Raw genomic sequence first — 20464 nt, 5'->3', positions numbered from 1 at the left:
GAGTTTCCACATCTTACTGCTGTCAATTTAGTGAGTATAATTTTTGATTGACATTTCATAACCTCATAAATTTCAGTGTGTAACATCAGTTTGGAGTTTAACAGAATTTCCATACTTTGCCTCTTTCAGTGTTCAATGTTTGTTTTCATACAGGAACACACTCTGGCCTCTGATGATGTATTGGCTCACTTCTTCAATGATTTCTTAAGTCTGCCGGTAAAGTAGTCCTAATGTATAAATAATATAGCATATTTTCAACAAAACTTACAGCCTTCTTATAACCTTATGTCTTCTCCCAGTCTTTCCCATTGGCTTTGGTGTACAACCAGGAGACTGGGCTGTTTGAATTGGTGAGTGGAGCAGCTGAGTTCGTCACCAGAAGGATCAGATCAGTCCTACACCACTGTAAATCACAACTCCTTACTGGTAACCCCACAGTGCTGACCAGGACTCCTCCTGTAGACAACCATTATATTGTCCGTGTAAGCAGTGAACAGACATTTATGTGGAAATCAATAGCTGAATATATTTGGTTTTGAAGATGAGCTGCTGTGGTTTTAGAGGGCTGACTTGAGGAATCTGTCTCTCTGACTCTTGCAGTGCCTGGACAAAGAGCAAGGAATTCAGTGGATCATAGAGGAAAGATTGCCTTTTTTCCTGCAAAGTGATTGCTACATTGAATACAGGTACTACAAGTGGTAATTCATTTGTTTTTAGACTTACATTACATACAAACAAACATAGTGTTACCTCCTATATTGTATATTGATTTAGATGTTTTAATGTTCTCACTATAACATGATGTTTATATTAATACTACATTTAGTGTTCAGTTTTATCAGCTCAGGCAGAGTGTTTGACAGCTCATGCCTTTACTTTCTGCATTTGCTGACTTTACTGTCATTACTTCAGTTCTAGAGAAATGCTTACTGTCCTGGATTTTAAAGATAATTGGCTTCAGTTAGCTCTGACACATACTATGATCATTTTCAAAGACTGCTTTTGCCAGTGATTATGGAGTGTTGACCCTTTACCAGTACAATGTGGTTATTGTCTAGCTTCTAGGAATTCTTTTAATTGTGTTTAAGATTGTTCCCTGATTTAATCCTCTGTTTTAGTCCACCTAATTCCTTATGCCTCTGGGCCACATCCCTGTACAGATCAGATGACTGACTGACCCATGTTAACTTCCAACCTACACGTGGAAGCAATGAAAGAGAAACACCAATAGCCAAACTTGTTAATTCAGTAATTTTTTAATATTTATAAATGTATAATGATTATGTAATACAAAGGAAAATATGTGCTTGTGTATTCTGTGAATGGTGGTGTATCAGTTCTCTCTGGTCTTTCCCAGACTGGCCAAGTTGTTGCTTCAGTGGGACCCAAACCTGTGTATCCGGAGAAGGAAAAACACCTCAAGTCGAAGCACGCTGTCAGCCCCGCAACAGCGTTGTTCCTCCCAATATGACAAAGAAAATTACAATCCATTGAAGGTCCTAACATGCTCACACTCTCTGGAGAATATTTCAGCAAAACAAGGTACATACCTGAAATGTTTTTACTTGTACATCTGTGTCTGTGTATTGTTTATGTGTGCAGCCTGAAATCTAGTTATGAAAGCTAAGGATTCCTCTGTTGTCTTTCTCCTTCTTGTTCAGGGTCTGTGACGATGTACAACTTTACATATCTGCCCTCTGGCCAGACGGAACATGCCAATACAAAATGCAGTGAATCATCCAGATGTTTCTCCACTTGTTCTGAGCCAGAGAACCCATGTACCTTTTCCACTTTGTCCTCCTCCTGTTCTTCCTCATTTAACCTTAAATGTGAGAAAACACAGGAACTCCAGAGCCCAGAAATAGGGTTGGCCCCCCGCTGTGCACAGCCATCAGCTGGCACCTCGGAGGTGCAATATCTCAAAATGTCCACTAGCCAGAAGTTTGAGTCTTCTGAACTACAGCTGGAGTACCTGGCTGCCAGAGTGGTTAAACAGGTGCTTAACAGTGCCCTGCACGTAATGGATAATCACAGCCAGGAAAACATTTCTGACTGTTTCAGCAAGTCAGGAGGCCAGACAAACTGCACCAGCACAGAGAGATCCTGTGAATGTAATGTTTGCCAACATTCAGCTAATGGAGACAGACAAAGACTGGGGGCAAAGAAAGAGAAAGTTCAAGATGGCAAGAGGGGGAGTGGAGTGGAGCAGAAGACAGGATGGGATACGAAGAATAGGGAGGTGGGGAGTAGGGGCACAGACCAGGAAAATGTCCCTATTTGTTGCCATGGTACCTGTTTCCAGGACAATAGACCAGGCTTGGATGAGTTCAAGGAGTTTTTGCGAGGAACACCAGGAGAAAAGATAGTTAATCTCTGGATGGATGTAGAAAAACTGAAGGCTATACAGGACAGAGAGCGGAAGAAGAGGTGAACACCAACTTGGTATTCTTTTCACTTTACAAAAGCTCACTGATTGCTTTATGTTTTGCAGTCATGGTTTGATGGTTGAAAACTGTAGATGGCAACTGTAACTACAAAAACAAATACAATGTCTGTCAAAAGTGATCTAATGTGGTATTTTTTTTTTTTTTTTCCAGGTTCTTGGTCCTGATGAGGAGCAGGTACCTGCTGAGCAGCAGTCACAGCAGTCTGAAGGCAGAGCTGCTCTCCAGGCTGGGGCTGACGACCTCCCCCTGCTGGACAGAAGAGAAGCTGTGCTCAGTTCAGCCGTGCCTCACTGAGGCTCTGCTCTACTACTGGTTAGAGTCACACTTAACTGTATTCAACTTCCCAGTGCCTGTGTATATGTGTATGAGACTATCATCTTGGCATATACTGATATGTCTGAAGCTTTATATAGATAAATATCATTTGTAATTTTCCCTCTCCTTCCCCCACAGGGCTCCGAGGTTCTGGAAGTCTCAGTGTGTTTGGGAACATCGAGTTGACCCCTCTAATACTGGGCTGGGGACAGAACGATGGAGTAGCAGACAACTCCACCATGACTCTTTGACCCTGCCTCCCCTCTACCCCGATACCTGCTTGTCCCAGTCTTCCCATTCTGTCCATTCACAGGTAGGAACAGTGAAATGAATCAGCAACACAACACACAACAACATGCAGCATAACAAAAGGCAGCACAGCACAACACAAATTGGTATCAAATGCAGCACAGTTATTCATTTACCAAACAAAAAAGCCAAATATTTATTTCCAGCTTATCCTATGTGTGAATTTGCTACATGTTTTACATCATTAGAAACTGCCTATGTTTAGATCTTGGCCTCTTGTTTGGACAAAACAAGCAATTTAAAATATCATCTTAGGTTGTGGGAAACTGGTGTTTTTTACTTTTTTTGCACATTGTTAAGACTAAGTAATAAATTGTTTAAAAATATTTGTCCACTTGATAAATAAAATAATTTAAAATAACTTCATGTGCTGTTTGTATTATAAGTTTTCCTGTCTTTGCATGTATTTCATCAGTTATACTCTGGCAGAAATCTGTTACTGGGAAACAGAGGAATGCAAAAGATGTTACAGGCTCTCTGTGTTGACTCACGTGCTGGCTTGTACTTCACACACTTCTGCGTACAATCTGGAAACCAGGTACAACAACAGCTATTGGAATTTAATGTACTAAATTGCATTCAATTATTCCTCTAATACATCCAAGATGGAAGATAACCTCTTTGTAATCACATTGCAGAGCAGTACAGTTAAAACGGTGATGTGACAGACACTATAATTCTTCTATCCTGTATCAGCTGTGGGCGAATGCTGTTTACCTCTGGACTGACCTGCAGCACTACCATGAGCTATTCTACCAGGATGGGATGGACCCCTACAGGGTACAGAGAGAGGCACAGGTGAGCACACATATACACGATCAAGACCAAAGACTTTCTAATAAGGTCTCACTGGAGAGTTTTTTACATTCATCTCACGCAAGCCTTAACTACTGACACAGATGTTAAGGTGGTGTGATAGACACTTAAAGTGATATTAGCTAAAACTAATGTCAGCAGCTATTTAACACTGTCACCACACAATTTCAAAAATATAAGCAAATCAATGATATCAAAATGGAAATAAAGGAGAGGGAAGCATCTTTGTCTATAAAGCAATAGGAAGTATTGTCTCTGTTTTACAAGTAACTGAAATGTATAGTGTGTTTGCATCTTTTTTGTCAGTGTATAGTATAACAGTATGTGTCTTTTTGCAGTTTGAATTTGACATTTGTGAGTGCATTTGCTAACATGTCTCTACTTATAATTGAGTTCAGCCTGGTTCAGCAGATTCTGGTACATGTGTGTGGTTTTTTCCTGTCATAAAACACTCCTCTTAGTTACACTACATTTTCATTCAGCCAAAAAACAGCAACATGCTATTTCAGATAATAAATTGTTTATGATTCCATGATTTTTGTCTCACCAAGGCCAGCTGTAAACATTAAACTAAGTAATAAAAAAATAGGTATATTAATGTAACTCATGCTTTTGTCAAAGAAAAAAAAAACTATATCCAGAACTATAAAGGGGCCTCCTTTAGAAGGATGCCAGGCAAAACCATGACTCACTATAAATTAAAGCTTCAGAGAACAAATGTAGTCAAAAAGGCAATGAAGCAGAGATTGAGTGTAAGATTTTCTGTTACCCTCCTTTTTGCACACACACACACACACACACACACACACACACACACACACACACACACACACACACCTGACCTTTTTTGCATGCTCTCTTGGCCTGCCACTCCCATTCTCCCTGCTGCATCTCTCTAACCTCTTTATCCCTCACTAAGTGGGAGATTTAAACCCTCATAAAAACAAGTGAGTCAGACACCCCCCCCCATCCCAAGTCTGCGCCAGTCCAGTCACCCAGAACCACCCTGTTTGGCTACAGCTGAACCAGGGAGGGAAGCAGAGTGGTATGGTCCAGAATACCACACAGTGAAATCTGTTTTCCTTTACTTAACCTTTAGTTCACCAGAGGAATGATATTTAGATTATCTTTCCATAGTGTCATGGCCAGCAGGGTTAAAAGACTGACATTTAATGTGGTGTGATGGCAGCTGTGATGAGAGATAGTGAATATTGTGTATGAGAGCACTGAACAATGATGATGATGAAAGTGATGGCGGTTGTGAGGAGAAATGTTTCTGAAGTGATGACATGTACCCTCCCCTCCCTTCCCTTCATTTCCCTTCCCCTCCTTCTCCAGCTCCTTTATTCCACATATCTGTACCCTTCTGCCAGGAGGAGCATTGGTGTGGATGAGGAGATCAGAAGGAAGGTATATGACAGACTAATGCCGGCTTTTGAGGAGCTCTTTGACGAGGTTGAGGAGCACATACTGAACATCCTGCTGCAGCCATGGACACTACTGCTCAGCCGGGACAAAGAGTCCTTCCAGAAGGTAACCATAGTACTACACCCACAGTCTCATTCAATTCCCTTCTATCCAGAGGAAGCAGATTTTCATAATGTTTACAGCTTAGCTGGCACAGAGGCCCACTGATCAGAGATTGTTCCTCAGGTGGATAAACATCACACCCTGTTTGGACAAGCATTTTCCCTGCTGAAAGGATGTGCAAGACAAAGAGACATCTGACCTCACTGTGGAAGGAGGATGTCATTTTTTTGTCCAACAGTCCTAAAATATTAACTTTATTGTAATGAAAGCCCCAAATTCTCATATTTGAGAATCTTGCACCATCAGATGTGTGCCATTTCTGCTTGACAATGACTTTAACCAATTAAGTGCATCTCTAATTGCCTCAGATTTTATGTCTGTATGTATGTCCAGGTGTCTGTGCAGGAGGAGGTCCACAGGGTTGAAAGTCAGGAGTACAGGGAACTCCAGAATGTGTACAAGGAATCCGAACGCCGACTTAAACAGGTCAGGTCAGCCAGCATCCACAAATGCCACAGATTTATAACATGCTGGTGCTCAGTCAACTGTCAATAAACACACACCTGTGAACATTAAACTGCTAATGTGAACATGGTCTCTCTCTAATATTTATGGCGTATTATTTGGCATGAATGTGTTATTTACAATGGTGCCATACCATCTATGAGACAGTAGTAGGCATGATGTGATATGGAAAAATCACTGTTGAGGGTTTTTAACCACACCCACCACCTATTTGTCTGTCTTTTCTCTATCACTTATTCTCTGCTTCTTCCTGCTGTATCACCTTTGCAGGTGCAGCAGTCTGAGTCCATGCTATCCCTCTCTCCTACTGCTTCTTCTACTACCTTCTCAAAGGTTCCCAGAGTGCCTGAGTCTTGGTCCAGAGTGTCTCCAAATTACCAAGGTTACCGTCTAGGTTCCTTACTTCGTCACCGCCATGAGATCGGGCATTTTATGTCTTTCCTCCAGAATCAGGATGCCAGGTAAGCAGTGTAACACGAGATTACTGTTTATTGTCAGACTTTTGTCTTTAATTCAGAATTACAATATGCTCCCACCCCAACTTATACACAGTGTATTTACAGCAATGTACAGTATATGTTACTGTGTATTATAAAAGATGCAGGATGTATACAGCACATTGCACTGAAGTGTATGTGAAAGTAACATTTGTGTTCTGAACATGTGTTTCGGTACAGCATTCATCTCACATGTTGGCTGGATTTGGAGCAGTACAGGAGGACTCCTCAGAAGGACAAGGCTGTTAAACAAGAGAGGTCCTCTCACATTGTAACCAAATACCTCAACAGGAAGTACTTCTTTGGCCCTGACAGCCCTGCTTCAACAGAGCAACAGAATGATGTATGTCAGTTACATAACATGAAAAAACAATATGGATTTTTATTTGCAATCGTAATCAATTTGGTGTAGTTTCCACTGGGTTTGAATTCTCGTTAGCTCTACAGAGACAGTGGGTAGAAACATGGTACCCATGACATGACAATCCCAAGATGAGATGTGAGCTCCGGCTGAGGCTCAGCATTCACACATGATAAACAGAGCTCGCTGTGGCTCTCACACAATTTCCCATCTCCATTCTCTGGCATCCTGCAGACATAATGCTGACAGCTCAGACAGCAGGGTGTTGTTTGGGGAACAGGAATGAGAAGACATGGTTAGAATTAACATGAGAAAAAGGAAAGAAGTGTGATTTGGATCCACAAAAGACAAAGATCAGCTCCAGTAACAGTAATAGTATGATGAAATCTCTCCTGACATTTATAGTCAGAGATTAGGTTGCTGGATTCTAGGATTACTGGAGGAGGGCATGGTGTGTGAAGTTAGGATGAGCAGATAGTAGTGAGCCTCATTTTCTTTTTTGGGACATCAAAGAAAGCTGCTATGCAGTATTTATTATTGCACAGTCACAGCAAAGAGTGTTATTTCATATGTGTTAGAGAGCTTTGGTTCCTAATTCTAACCAATTTTCTCAGATATACCCCACAGCCTTGTCAAATACCCCGACACTACTGCATGTTCCAAAAGTGAATGAAGTGGTTTTAAACTGAATGTTGTTTAACTTTATTAGTATGGAACAGGTTGGTTTGGTGGTTTTCACTTGAAGAGGCTGAAGCTGGACATTCACTCATTACGTTTAGCCAACTGCTTCAATCATTTATCTGATGCATTAAACACTAGCTGCCAACATCAACGGTTATAACTTTGCTATTCCAACCATTTCTCTAATACTTTTAGCTATCTATTTAAAGTAGCTTACAACTAGCTTAGCTTAGTTTAGCTTCCAAACTACTTTTCACACTCCTTTGCACCAGATAGTGTTCAGGTGTTCCCTTGTGTTTTTTCAAAAAAAGGTGAGCGACTCTATAACTTTTCTGGCAACAGCAGCAGCACCTTCTGGGGTAGCCATGTTTGTGAATCACATTTACAGGACTTATTAAGATAATGGCCGTTGAAAAACCTTGACTTCAGGGTTTTCTTGTAGCTCACTTGGTTAAAAAAGACACACTGAGTCTACTTGTTGACATGAATTCAACTCTGGTGCATGGCCTTTGTCATTTGTCATCCTCATCTCATAAATACAATCAAAATAATCATTATGACTGTGCATTTGAATGAAGATGCCAATTCTAGTGCTTCTGACTCTGTAGGATTGGGTCTGGCTGCTGCTGTTGCATCTCAGCATTGGTTCTCATCAGCGTGAGCAGTGGTAGAGACTGACAGCTTTACTGCTTTGGCCCTTCACTCTTTCAATCACTCAGTCATCCAGTCACAGATTGGCCTCCTTTCATCTACTGACTCCCACTCCAGTGCCAGGACTGGTTCTCATTTCTGAAGCCTGCGTGTGAGTGAGTGTGTGCATGCATGCCTGTGTGCATGCAAAATGAGATGAGAGAAAATATAGAGGAGATATAAATAGGGAGACACTGCCAGATCGATGTATGAAGAAAGAAAGCAGACGGGAAGGATGAAGAGAACACAGGGATTGTGGGAATGAAGACGAGCGCAGCAGGAATCAGGAAGGAGAGGGGTTTTCAGTTGGGTTTCTGAGTTTGCTGACCACCTCACATACTCTTCATGTGGTTTTATAGAAATCCTTAGACATGTACATACATACATACATCTTTACCATTCATATCAAACACATGAACACATATTTTAACCATCTGCTTCTGCTGTGGCTTTGACTGTGTCTTCCTTATGTTCTTTTTCTATGTGTGTGTGTGTGTGTTCGTGTGTGTGCATCTGTGTGTGTGTGCGCGCGTGCGTGTATGTGCAGATATTGCATCTGGCAGGTGGACTAGAGCGTCTGAAGCTAGAGTGTCTCTCAAACCTGGTTGCTGTGGAGATCCAGGACATTGTCAGGAATCACATTGAGAAAACATGGCTGCCTCAGTTTCTGTCCACGGCTGAGTTCACAGAGCGACAGAAACACCAACCAAAGGTGGACGTCTTGATTTTTAACGCTTTCATTTTATTCTAGCTAAAATGCAACCACTTTACCACTGCTTGGTCATACTGCAGGTCTAGAGTCTTGAAAAACAATGGCCATTGGTGTCATTCTTAAATTTGCAAAGGGGTAGTGTCAGAACAGAATTTACTTTAAGTACCTAAGTTAGTTTAAGTACTTTCATTACACTGTGAAAATCTTATTTTTTAGTCAAAACAAATACAGGACAGATGTGAATGTTTTTATCCATGTTAGCTGCATCTGTTGGTAGGTCAGTCCACCACTTTTGTCCTGACTGAAATTTCTCAACAACTATTGAGTGAATAGCTGAGACATTTTGTAAAGACATTCATGGTCCCCAGTGGATAAAGCCTCTGACTTTGCTGATCCCCTGATCCAGCAAGCCAAAGTTTTCTCTTATTGTGAGAAATATCTCAATATCTATTTAAAGAATGGGCATGAATTTTTGTACAGACATTCATGGTTCTCTGACAAAGTATCCTAATGACTTTTGTGATTGCTGACTGGTTTTGAGCGAACTTCTGCAACTCAAGACAAGACATCATGTTCCCCTCAGGATGAAATGTAATTACTCTGGTGATGACTCAGCGTTTCCATCAAAATTTTAATTCATCCAATGCTAATTAGCAAATGTTAGTATGCCAACATGCTAAACTATGATTGTGACTGTTAAATATTACCTGCTAAACATCACCATGTGGCATGTTTACGTTAGCTTTTAGCTCAAAGTACTGCTGTACCTAAGAACAGCCTCGCTGAGCCACTCGTGTGGCTGTAGGCTCTTACTGATGCAAGTGTGAAGTCATCAGCAAATATCAGAAATATCAAAATCATCAGTGGTCAGAACTTGTGAAGAGTGACTGCATGCAGGGTTCATGTTGCTGCCATTTTGATTTAGAAAAGTGTAGAGATATGGAATTATTTGATGCTTAAAAGCAGCGACCTAGAGGTTTTGCTGGGTTCCAGCTTGTTTAACTCCATTAATCACAGGTTTGGCTACTGCATATCTAGTCTCAGCCTCTCTATACATAACACATATCCATTTAGTGAGCAGGACAATGAACATGTGTATGAAAAATATGATGTTGGTTTGATTGGAAATGTATATGTCATTTCATTTGAACTTGTATAAACTGTTCATGTGATAAGTACTACTGTGAGCTTTAAAGCTGTATAATGGCCTTGAGAGTGGACACAGATAAGAGGTCAGACGCACATTAGCGCCTCTGCAATGCGAGAAACCACTAAACACTGTCACTGGCCAGTCGCTTTCTCAGGTTGCCGCATCAAGTGGCAACACAAACACCGCAGATTCTGCTTCGCTGCCTCATTATGTTATCAAGTTTACTATGTATGGTCATGCGGATCCTGTCATTAAGTAATGAGCGGTAGACGTAGTTTAGCATTACACTCTGGAGGAGGAGATGAGTGGAAGGGTGGAAAAGATGGGTAAGGAGTGAAGAGGAGGACATTAGAGGTCGGAGGAGGGAGACAGACATGATATCAGAAAGGTAAAGATCGGAGGAGTTAGATCAGAGGAAGTGAAGACTCAGTTTAGGTTAAAAGGTAAAAAGAGAGCGAGAGCTTTAGTTACTGCCAGTGACAAAGAGCAGTGTGCAGAGGGGGATGAGAGGTGTTGGGTTAATCTTAGTTTACTCAGTTTCTGACTTCTGACCTTTGTGTGTGTGTGTTTCTGTGTATGGTAGCCCCAAGCAGCAGAAAGGCTCTCACAGCACAGCTACCATCGACGCAGGACAAGGAGAGAAGCCTGGAAGGTAAGGAAGAATCCTCTGGGGAAGCTGGGTATTTTGAATGGAGAGAAATAAGGCATTTCCTGGCCTGAAAGCATGTGTGATTTAGTTCATGACTTGGCTTCGAGCACTGGCTTTGTCAAATACCATTTTGGCCTTGTGGTCGGTTTTCCCAAATTGGATCCAGGATAAATAAGATTAAAGCATCAGCATTACTAACCTTCTTTTAATAGTCTTTGGGGTGTTTTCCATGCAGCTCTGTTCCTGTCTTCTCATCTCAGCTCCACAGTAGAACACAGATATAAAACATGAACATTTCACATTTTAAGCAGGATGATTACAGGAAGGAGTTGTTATACATGATTGTGACTATCATCTTTATGATCATTATCTCATTATTGGCGAAGAGCAGGTTTTCTGAATAAAAGAGTATCATTATCTCAGTTTTCTGTGAGCTAAGACTGTAGCTCATAGGTCACAGATCATCTTTACTGCTGTTGTTGAAGAGCACACTGTACTGATTCTTCTGATCTGTTTTCGATGTTTTCTTTCCAGTTATAATAATTACACAGATAGGTAAAAATGAATTGTTATTAATGTTAGTTATTTCTGGCAGGGGTTTCTTTTTCTTGATGGAGTTTAACAAACAGCTTAAGTGTCCTTAAAAACCCAAGAGTCCTCTGTCTTCTGTCTGTCCTCCCGCAGGCCGAAGGCTTATGGATGAGCTCCTCCAAAGAGATTCTCCTGTTTCGACAGATCTTACTCAACCCTGTCACTAGTATGCAATTCCAGCACTTTATCTCCCTGAAGGGAGACTTCCTGGAGAATGACATGCTCTTTTGGCTGGAGGTCCAGAGGTATAAGGTAAAAAAATAAAATAAAATAGTGCAGCATACTTGAAGTTTGCAGTTTGTGTGTGAATCTGATCTGAGATCTTTGTCATGTGCCTTTGTTAGATATAAAATGTAATAAAAATGGTCTCTTTAACTTTTCACGTTTCACACCTCAATTAAACTGATGGACAGATCATTTTAGAAGCAGTGGGAAATAGTTCATCTTCTAGCTTTCATCTCCTCTTTACCTCTGTCACCTCTCGTCCTGTGTGAAGGACCTTTGTCATTCTCACAGTGATGAGGCCACTATCCAGCAGAAGATCTCCACCATCATCAACTGTTTTATCAACTCGTCCATGCCCCCCGCCCTGCAGATAGACATCCCTCCTGAACAGGCCCAGCACATTCTGGAGAAACGCCACGAGCTTGGCCCTTACATTTTCAGAGAAGCACAGGTGTGTGTGTATGTTTGCGTGTCTGACTTTGGTTTGTGTTGTACGTTTTCCTGTATATGTGCTTTATGCGAGTGTTTTTTGTTCTCTTTGTGTAGATGTCGGTGTTCAGTGAATTGCTGAAGTTTTGGCCTGAATTTCAAGAGCTGAGCAGCAGCGTCCAAGAGGAGCAACTCCTTCCTCTGCTGCAGGAGGAACGAGTCAAACACAGAGCCAGAGTGCGAAGACAGAGGAGGAAAGAGGAAGAGGAGGAGGAGGAGGATGAGAGGAGGAGAGTCCAAGTGAGGAAACACATGAAAATAAGAGTTACAAAGAATGTGGTTATGCAATTTCTAATTTTACCGCAACATTAAAATCAGTGGTAGAGACAGACTCAATACAACCTGGCCTCTTTGGTACAGGAAGAGCAGGAGACACAAGAGTCCAGTTTTAGAGAGGAGGAGGAGGAGGAGGAGGAGGAAGAGGACACAGATGACGATGACATGGATGATGTAGAAGAACAAAAAGAAGGAAGAAGTGGAAAAAAGCAGATGAGGAGACAGAGCAAAGTGCTGCTGTCTCCCACACAGCTGGTAAGGAGCACTCTGATGTTCTTAACTTGGAAACATTGTGAAGATAGAGCTGAAGATGTGTTTGTGTAAAACGTATCATCTGAAGAAAGCCAAACCTGAATTAAATGATTTCATTTAGTAACTATCTGAAAGCACAACATATTAAAATAAAAACTGCAATGATGAAGATAAACTCAATTACAGCCTGAAGTCCAAACAAGGCCTCATCAGTTCCAACCACAGAACTATAAAGGAGAAACGCAATCCTCTAACTCAACGTTTTTCTAATCACGTTAGATTTGACTCGATTTCTGGACGTTTTCCCTCAGCTGTCGTGGTCCTACTCCAAGTACATGGCAGCTCTGAAGAGAGAGGAGGTGCTGCTGAGGAGAAAGAGTCAGCTGGAAGCCTCGTTCTCCACAGCCTCAGGTACACACACACACACACACACACACACACACACACACACACACACAACCCTCCCTTTTCTCTCCCAGGGCTCAATGAAACTCCCACATCCAGGATTTTTTTGACTACTCTGCTAGAGGAACAGTAAGTAGACAGAGAAACCATAACACTGAAATGACATTTAGCTGTTCCCACGGTAAAATTCAAACTACCCTTCCAAGGCTCTGGTATTACCTGGCTGTTGAAGCCAAAGCAATGTCAAGCCGACCCCCTCTGCATGTCAGAACTGTCATTATGTGGAACTTCAGTCCACTTCAGCCTGTCCATTAAGTGTCAATGTTCTGTGCAGGAGTTAGTCAGAGTCCACACTGCGTGGATATGTAAATGAAGCGTGATGATAACGCAGGACTTAGTTCCACTCCATGATGAATGGGGATGAATGGAAATGAAGCACAGTGCAAATTGTGTTTTAATGGGATGGTATAGAGAAGAAATACTATCAGGAGCACAGATGGAGGTGGAGACAACCTCAGCATGAAGGCCTGAGAGAACATCTATGACCAAAGACTATGAGTTGAGTAGGAAGGTGTGTCTATAGAGTAAAAACAGACATGTCACTTTCTAATCTAATCTATCAATAGCCTTTCTTGTTATCTGTTTAGGGACTGAATGTGCTGTTGTTTAAGACTCAACTCATTAAGTGTTTCATATCTTTCTCTCTCTCCTCCAGACTCCTCTTCTTACTGCAGTGTCAAATCAGCAGGCAGTAAACACAGCCACAGGCAGTCACACTGCTCCTCCAGAGCAGACAGTAAAAAGTATAACAGATACAAGAGTATGTGAACAGAGCTTTTTCAGTGGCTCGACACGACGTTTTGCCTCCAAAACATAATTCACTTTCATGCTTTTCTGCAGGAGGTGTAAAGTTTCATGAAATGAAAGCAAAATGTAAGAACTGACTTCACGCAGCTCAGCTTCAACACAGGTGTATGGGCTCAAATTAGGGTCAAAAAGAGTTTGAGTTTGTAAAGTTCATCCATCCATTATCATTACTGCTTATCCTTTGAGGGTTGGTGGGGTGGCAGGGATGAAGCCAATCCCAGCTGACACCCTAGACACGTCACCAGTCTATCACAGGACTGGAGACAAACAATGACTCACATTCACATCTACGGGCAGTTTAGAGTCACCAGTTAACCTGCATGTCTTTGGACTGTGGGAGGAAGGAGATCCCAGAGAGAACCCATGCAGGCACAGGGAGAACATGCAAACTCCACACAGCTTTTTTCTACCTACGTATAGACTTTCATGCAGAAAGTCACAGGTTTACGAAGGCTGATTTACAACTACAAACGCTGGAGTTATTAGTGAAAATCACTTAACAAGCTCAAACTCTCACTGACTCTAATTTGAGTCCATACAGATGAGAGTGACTGACACTGTTATCAGAGCATGATGAGCTGCTACTTCTATCTTGAAGATGAAGACGTTTAAGGATGAGTTTACACATGATGTAAGAATAATTTTTTTCAAATCCAGCGTAACAAACACCTCCTAACTCTATCTTCTACTGCTCCTACTGAGTAAAAAACAAATGTAACTAACTGTACTGTTATTTAGATTTCTTTTCTGACATAGTGCACAATGACAGAATAACCCTTTATATAATTTTTAATATTTTTTTTAATTAAAACATTTCCCCATTAATATCTATTTATATACACTAAAGGCAATAGACTTAGTTTTTACATAGACCTTGGTGGTACAACAATATAAAAGGCAACAATAACACGTTGGCATTAATGTAAGGTTGCAGGGAACAGTGTTCTTGTCAAACAACTATGTCACATCATCTAAAAAAAACATTTTGGTTGACAGCTGATATCTTTAGCATCCATCAACATGTATATAATATTGCACTTAACATTGGCTCCATGGAAAATGTAAACACTAAGAGCTTATTCAGCAGAGTGAAACACTGCAGACAGTTTAGATAGAAATGAAACAGATCTAAGTGACTCCTGTTTGTCGTGTCCTGTGCATTTCTATTTGCAACACTGAAGAGGTTTCACACTGAGTGAGCAAGCCCTAAGTTTAAGTTGACACAAATCTTGTTTTAGTGTTCACTACAGTATATGCTCATTAAAATGTTCTACCAAAAGAAATGTCTGAGCTTTTGTGTTTCTGTGATTAAAACTGATTGTAAATCCTCAGATTTTCTCTGTGGTGTTGTGATGAGTTTGTTGCATCAGTAAAAAATATATCTTTCTTTTTAATTTATAAGAATTCTCTATATTTCAAGGCATGGTGGACTTTAAGTTAAATATAAGAAATGAATACAATTTTGCATAAATGGTTAGTTATCTTTTCAGACCCAAACTACAGTATATCTCAAAATATTTAAGGCTTAATTTAAACCGGAACAAAGGTCTGATCTTATCTGTATAAATCTCAGAAAGCCTCCAATCCATGATACTGTGTATCAGTGGAATCCGATGCGCAAGGCTTTATTCTTTACCATGTTGAACTTGCTGACAAACACCTTGGCGAAGGCCGGATCCACCAGGTAGCGGTAAGACTTGGTGACAGAGGGCGGTGACTCGGCAAATGACACCGGTGGCTGCAGCTGGAGAGAGGCAGCAGAGGGGGAAAGAAACTGGGAGGCTCTCATCACGTAATCCACCAGCCGCTGATACTGCTGCTCTGACAGACGCTCGCGAACACCGTCACCCTGGGGAAGAACACACACATGATTACCATCACTCTAATGAAGTTAATTCTGCTGCAGGTGGTGTCCATGTGCCAATAAGGACACATGATGGAGTGTTGTGTAAAAGTATACTGTCATGCCAACCAAACACTATAAGTCGCTGATTCAGACAGAGAAACTGGTGAAAAGAGCTGTACCACTGACATGTTAGAGGATTTTTATCAGTCCTGGTTTCTGCCACTTGATGACTGAGTCATTCATAGTTGTACTGACGCTTTAGGGGCGACAAGGCTTAAAAACGTTAATGGCGAAAAATATATTGATCTAGTAATCTGCACACACATGACTAGATTAGTAAAAAGTTTGGCAAAAATAGAGAATAAATATAACAAAAATGAATAGATTAAAGGATAAAGCAGAATAAAAGAAGATGAAATTGAAATTATTTTAATGTTTTTCAATTGTCCTATCCACCAAATCAATACTTATACTCATGATATACAGTCTGCCTGTTGAAGCAGTGTGTAAGTTAGACACTGTATGATCAGTTTCAGAGTCTCACCTCCGTGTCACTGGCTACTGTCTGCTGCTGTAAGGTGAGGGTGAGCTGGCCTTGCTGTCCTGGCTCCTGCTGACACTCCACCTGCAGAGGACAGGAGATTTAACATTCACTTCACTGCCTGCCAATGGACAGGAGCTGTTTCAGTCTGGTCAGGCTATTTCCGATGTGTTGAACACCTTTTTCTGTCTTTTTTTCCCCCTGACTACTATTGGTTACCTCTGTGATGGGAAACGCCTGCTGCTGTGTGTCTTCACTGAGACTGACCACAAACAGCACCTCAGAGGTGAGCAGCAGACAGCCGGCATGCTCCTGACCGGACCCGCTCACGATGGTGACCTCCAGGGCCATGTGGAGCTCCGGTCGCCCCAGAGACTGGAGCATCTTCCTGTGGTCAGAGAGGAGAAGAAACAGGAAGAGATGAGCATTATGAACAAGCTATGACACTTTTTAGATGGACATGATTGGAAAATTCAAACTTTACATACAATCAAATATTAAAAATAAGGCCTTGGTAATTTTATGTATAATCAACATATATACTGTAAAAACACAATTGCATCCACGGATTATGTGCGCACATATAATTTCACACAGTCAGGCAGATCTCCTTCAGACACTTCCCTTTAAACACAAGATGCACAAAGTGTCAAACTGACCTCAACACACACATACAAGTCACCATATGTGTCTGCACACATCCTGTAATTTACATTTTTGCATGTTCTCTGCATGGTTCCTATTACACACGTGTCCAAAATATGTGTGCAGGAACTGAAGTGTTCAGTCAGACAGACAGTTTGTTTACTTTGGAAGGCAGGTGCATTGAGCAGATGTTTGAAGCAGCCACAGTAGGGACAGTTTGGTTCTGTTCAGTGTTACTCTGCTCATGCAGCCTGACCCCTCAAGTGTCTGGGCTACCTGTAGTAGTAAAAATGATTGATGGACGCCTGGTGGAAACCAGTTTGTCTGCAGTGTAGCATGAATTAAACCTCAGGGGAGCATTATCTCAGCATTCATGCATTTTTATCTTTTTTTTGTTTCCCATTTTCCTCCAACATTAGTACAACATACTGCTAACCCCTCTGGTAACGACAACTAAAGTGGAATGTCCAGAAGAAATATTGCATTTTGAATTTGGCCTTTTTCCTCGTGGCAGCTGACAGACAACACTGACTCTTACTGGAAGTAAATGTTTGATAGCTATGGAAACCAAACTGCAGAAAATTCATTATAAAGTACCATAAAAATGCCTTTTCTGTAGCTCCTGATAACCTGGACACACAAGCCTCTTATAAATTTTTATGATGATATTAAGTGTTTCACTATGAGAGCATACTGGAATCTCTGACACTCAGATCTGATGCAGTGCTGCAGATATGGCTACACTTCAAGCCAATTTTTTTTTTTTTTTTTTTTACAACCTTCTGCTTGGCACAATATGTGACCTTTGTAAACTGAGTCTCTCTAAACCATCGCAACATACAAAGAAAGGTGTTCCTCCTCCATCTGATGGCACGGGGAAACATCTCTGGATAGACTCATAGTTAAATAACAAGAACAATTTCTAGCTGGCGGCTTTGGCAGAGCGCTTATAAAAACCTTTTAACATGGCTTGATGAGAACAAGGGAGGGCAGGCTGGCTACCATGTGTGGGATCAAGGTCAAACATCTTTCCAGACTTTTTTTTTTCTGGAAAGTAGGTAATAAACTCTCCAAGGTTATTTTAAACAAGACAGCAAAAATGATGAGAGGTGGAACAGCAGATTCTGGAGAGAGTCCAACAAAAGCAAAGGCAAGAACACGTGTCCCATTTTTAAAGAATAGCTGGACAAAAAGTAAAGGAGGACCCCGCAGGATTAATGAATGGCTCCAGGGTCATACCAGACATATTTAAGGTGGCTGTTTGGGGCCTGAGTTGACTTCTCCTCTACAGGCAGGTAGAGCTGTTTAGGAAGCTGCCACAGTCCTGCTCCATGAAGGATCCCTGTTAGGAGAGACACAAAGACATTCAGACAGTCAGCCTCAGTGACTGTCTTCAGTGTTCAGTGTTTGACAGTGTTGTGGATTATGTTCATGCATTTAAATACTGGTGCCATTCTGACTTAAATTCTACTACCAGCTGATAAATCTAATGGAAAAGAACATTTCTGACATTAGAACAAAGTAATTTAAAAAAGAGATTAGGATGATTCTGTGTGTACATGTCAGAGTGAGTTCATAACCCATGTGCGTGTGGTCAGTTTTCCTTCATCCCGCTTTAGCTGTCAGCAGAGTGGCAGCAGCAGCGAGCCAGTGAAGTCATCAAGTAGTTAAAACAGAGCCATAAAGAATGCAGTGAGATCCATTAATGATGTCACTGCAGCGGTACTCCGCAACACTGTCGAGCTCTGAGTGAGTGTCTGGAAGAGTGTGTGTAGACACATCCATGTGTTTCATAAGAGAGGATGGAGTGTGACAGAGTTACATCACAAATCAATGCAGCTGATCTCCCTATATTAACCAGCAGATTGATTGATTGATATGTTGTTGGAGTGAGTATTGATGTGTGTGCAAGTGAGTGTGTCTTTCTGCTGAGGCAGCATGCATATGCACAAGTTTGTGTTTGTGTGTGTGTGTATGCTGTGTGAGCTCAGAGGATCAGGTAGGTGAGAGCCAGGTCCCCGAGGAGTCGTTGCTCTTATATGGAGCTGCTCACCTCGTTGGTAGTTTATGTGCTGTAGCCCAGACCTGTTAGCACCAACACACACCACCCACTGACCCACTTCTCACCCCTACCCCCATCCTCTGGCCTCAATAAAACACATTAACTCCAGAGGCCTTGACTGCCTGTGTGTGTGTGTGTGTGTGTGTGTGTGTGTGTCTTTGGGATCTTTCTCCTGGGTCCTGTACTGCTGAAGGCCTGGTCTAATAAATACATGGCTCCTGTCTGAGGCCAAGACGAGAGAGGGGCGCGATCGTTCATCCATTTATGGTTTTCCTTACACATTAAGTCTAATTTGTATTTGTGTTAATCAGACTGTTGTTGCCTAACTCTCACATAAGACCCATCCTGAACTCACCGAATCCAGTCTGGGACACCAATTCAGCTGCTCCCCCGATGGGCTTAGTGAAAACTCCCACAATGCCTTTTCCCACTCCAGAGATGACCCCTTTGGCTTTGCTACCAGCTGAGCTCTGCATCTCCCAGGTCCTTTGGAAGTTCTGCATGGGCTGGTCCACAATGCCTGCTATCGCTCCTGTTAAGAAATTCCAATTATAAATACAAAATGCACAATACACAGAAATTTCAAAATATCTTTTGTGGACAACAAAGGCGAAAGGTGGTGATTTTAGATCAGTGAGACACAGGAATTCAGAGTCCAAAATGTCATAAATGCGAGTCACAGGAATTCAGGCAGGCTTTTGCCTTACAGAAAATATCTGACCATTCGTTTAATGCATGACACAGATGTTGTGATTTACAGCGCATCTCAGAAATTATAATCCACTGTAACCCAGAGATGTGAGCAGCTGTTTGGTTTCAATGACAATATGCTCAGTGTGTGTTTGAATCTGATTTGAGACAGGCTTGAGTTTTACTGCCCTCTGGGTGTTTATTGAGTCCCTGCTGTGCTGTCTCCACTGCTCCGTCTCATGGCTCTCTGTGCACGCCAGTGTGTGTGTGTGTGTGTGTGTGTGCCTCTTTGAGTGTGTGCCTTTGGACAGCAGATTAAATGTGTGTGGGCACAAACATGTTTCCATACATTCTGAGCAACCTGATGTGGAGTCGAGGGATTATGCATCAGGACTGATTATGAAAAGTAACAACACAAAACAGAAGTACCATCCATCCATGCATCCATCCATGTTTTCAAAAAATCTGGGTAAATACTGACTGAGAATTTCATTTCTCATCAAGCCACTAACTTTGTGTTATTGAAAGGATAACTAGTGGTGTGAGGTAAGGTTAGCATAAGGGTTTGGCAAGTAGTAGTTAAAGTGTCTCCAGGAAATGAATGTTCGTCTCCTGAAGTCATGGAGTTTGGACTGTGTGTGTGCGTGAGACTGCATCCCCACATACCTAACAAGCTAATGCCGAGTCGTGACAGCCCCTGCCTCAGTCCATCCCCAAGGCTCTCTGGAAGCTGTCGTCTCCACTCCTCCTGCCTGGTGTAGTGTTCCTCATCCAGAGACAGGCGGTCCATGTTCCTGGCCAGACTTGTCGCTAAGTTGGTGATGGACGTCAGCGTACCTGAGCGCAAATGTGCCATCTTCAAATTCAATGTTCAGAGTTTGCAATAACATTAT

At 41.8% G+C, this 20464-nt stretch overlaps 2 protein-coding genes across 5 annotated transcripts in view; one reads left to right on the top strand and one right to left on the bottom strand.

The window, feature by feature from the left end:
- Positions 1–1368: 1368 nt before the first annotated feature.
- LOC108876250 (regulator of G protein signaling 22) lies at positions 1369–15118 on the top strand. The gene is made up of 17 exons (XM_051075767.1): positions 1369–2427; positions 2592–2759; positions 2901–3075; positions 3487–3609; positions 3768–3869; positions 5226–5420; positions 5811–5903; positions 6213–6403; positions 6620–6782; positions 8719–8883; positions 10617–10685; positions 11367–11525; positions 11770–11949; positions 12045–12227; positions 12348–12518; positions 12827–12926; positions 13636–15118. Exons 1-17 carry the CDS (start codon positions 1673–1675, stop codon positions 13746–13748), a joined length of 3105 nt encoding a protein of 1034 aa, XP_050931724.1. The 5' UTR covers positions 1369–1672; the 3' UTR covers positions 13749–15118.
- Positions 14544–20464, bottom strand: part of LOC108876259 (intermembrane lipid transfer protein VPS13B) — a 308041-nt gene continuing 302120 nt past the window's right edge. For all 4 annotated transcript variants that reach the window (XM_051076101.1, XM_051076099.1, XM_018665629.2 and 1 more), the window contains exons 63-68: positions 20238–20408; positions 19237–19413; positions 18059–18161; positions 16394–16562; positions 16178–16258; positions 14544–15636 (exon numbers count right to left, since the gene is read on the bottom strand). In XM_051076101.1, the coding sequence (XP_050932058.1) occupies positions 15388–15636; positions 16178–16258; positions 16394–16562; positions 18059–18161; positions 19237–19413; positions 20238–20408 (950 nt within the window). In that variant the 3' untranslated portion in view covers positions 14544–15387. The remainder of the gene's footprint in view (positions 15637–16177; positions 16259–16393; positions 16563–18058; positions 18162–19236; positions 19414–20237; positions 20409–20464) is intronic.

This window comes from Lates calcarifer, linkage group LG15, assembly GCF_001640805.2.
Source record: "Lates calcarifer isolate ASB-BC8 linkage group LG15, TLL_Latcal_v3, whole genome shotgun sequence".
NCBI classification, from domain to species: Eukaryota; Metazoa; Chordata; class Actinopteri; family Centropomidae; genus Lates; species Lates calcarifer.
Note: the sequence above shows the minus strand (reverse complement) of the source record. Positions and strands in the feature narration are given on the sequence as shown.

Bases quoted from the DNA above. Each gene is read 5' to 3' on its own strand.
- LOC108876250 (XM_051075767.1), top strand. From the start codon at position 1,673: ATGTACAACTTTACATATCTGCCCTCTGGCCAGACGGAACATGCCAAT. The intron at 6,404-6,619 runs GTAAGCAGTGTA...GTTTCGGTACAG, and splicing joins CTCCAGAATCAGGATGCCAG to CATTCATCTCACATGTTGGC. The intron at 12,519-12,826 runs GTAAGGAGCACT...GTTTTCCCTCAG, and splicing joins TGCTGTCTCCCACACAGCTG to CTGTCGTGGTCCTACTCCAA.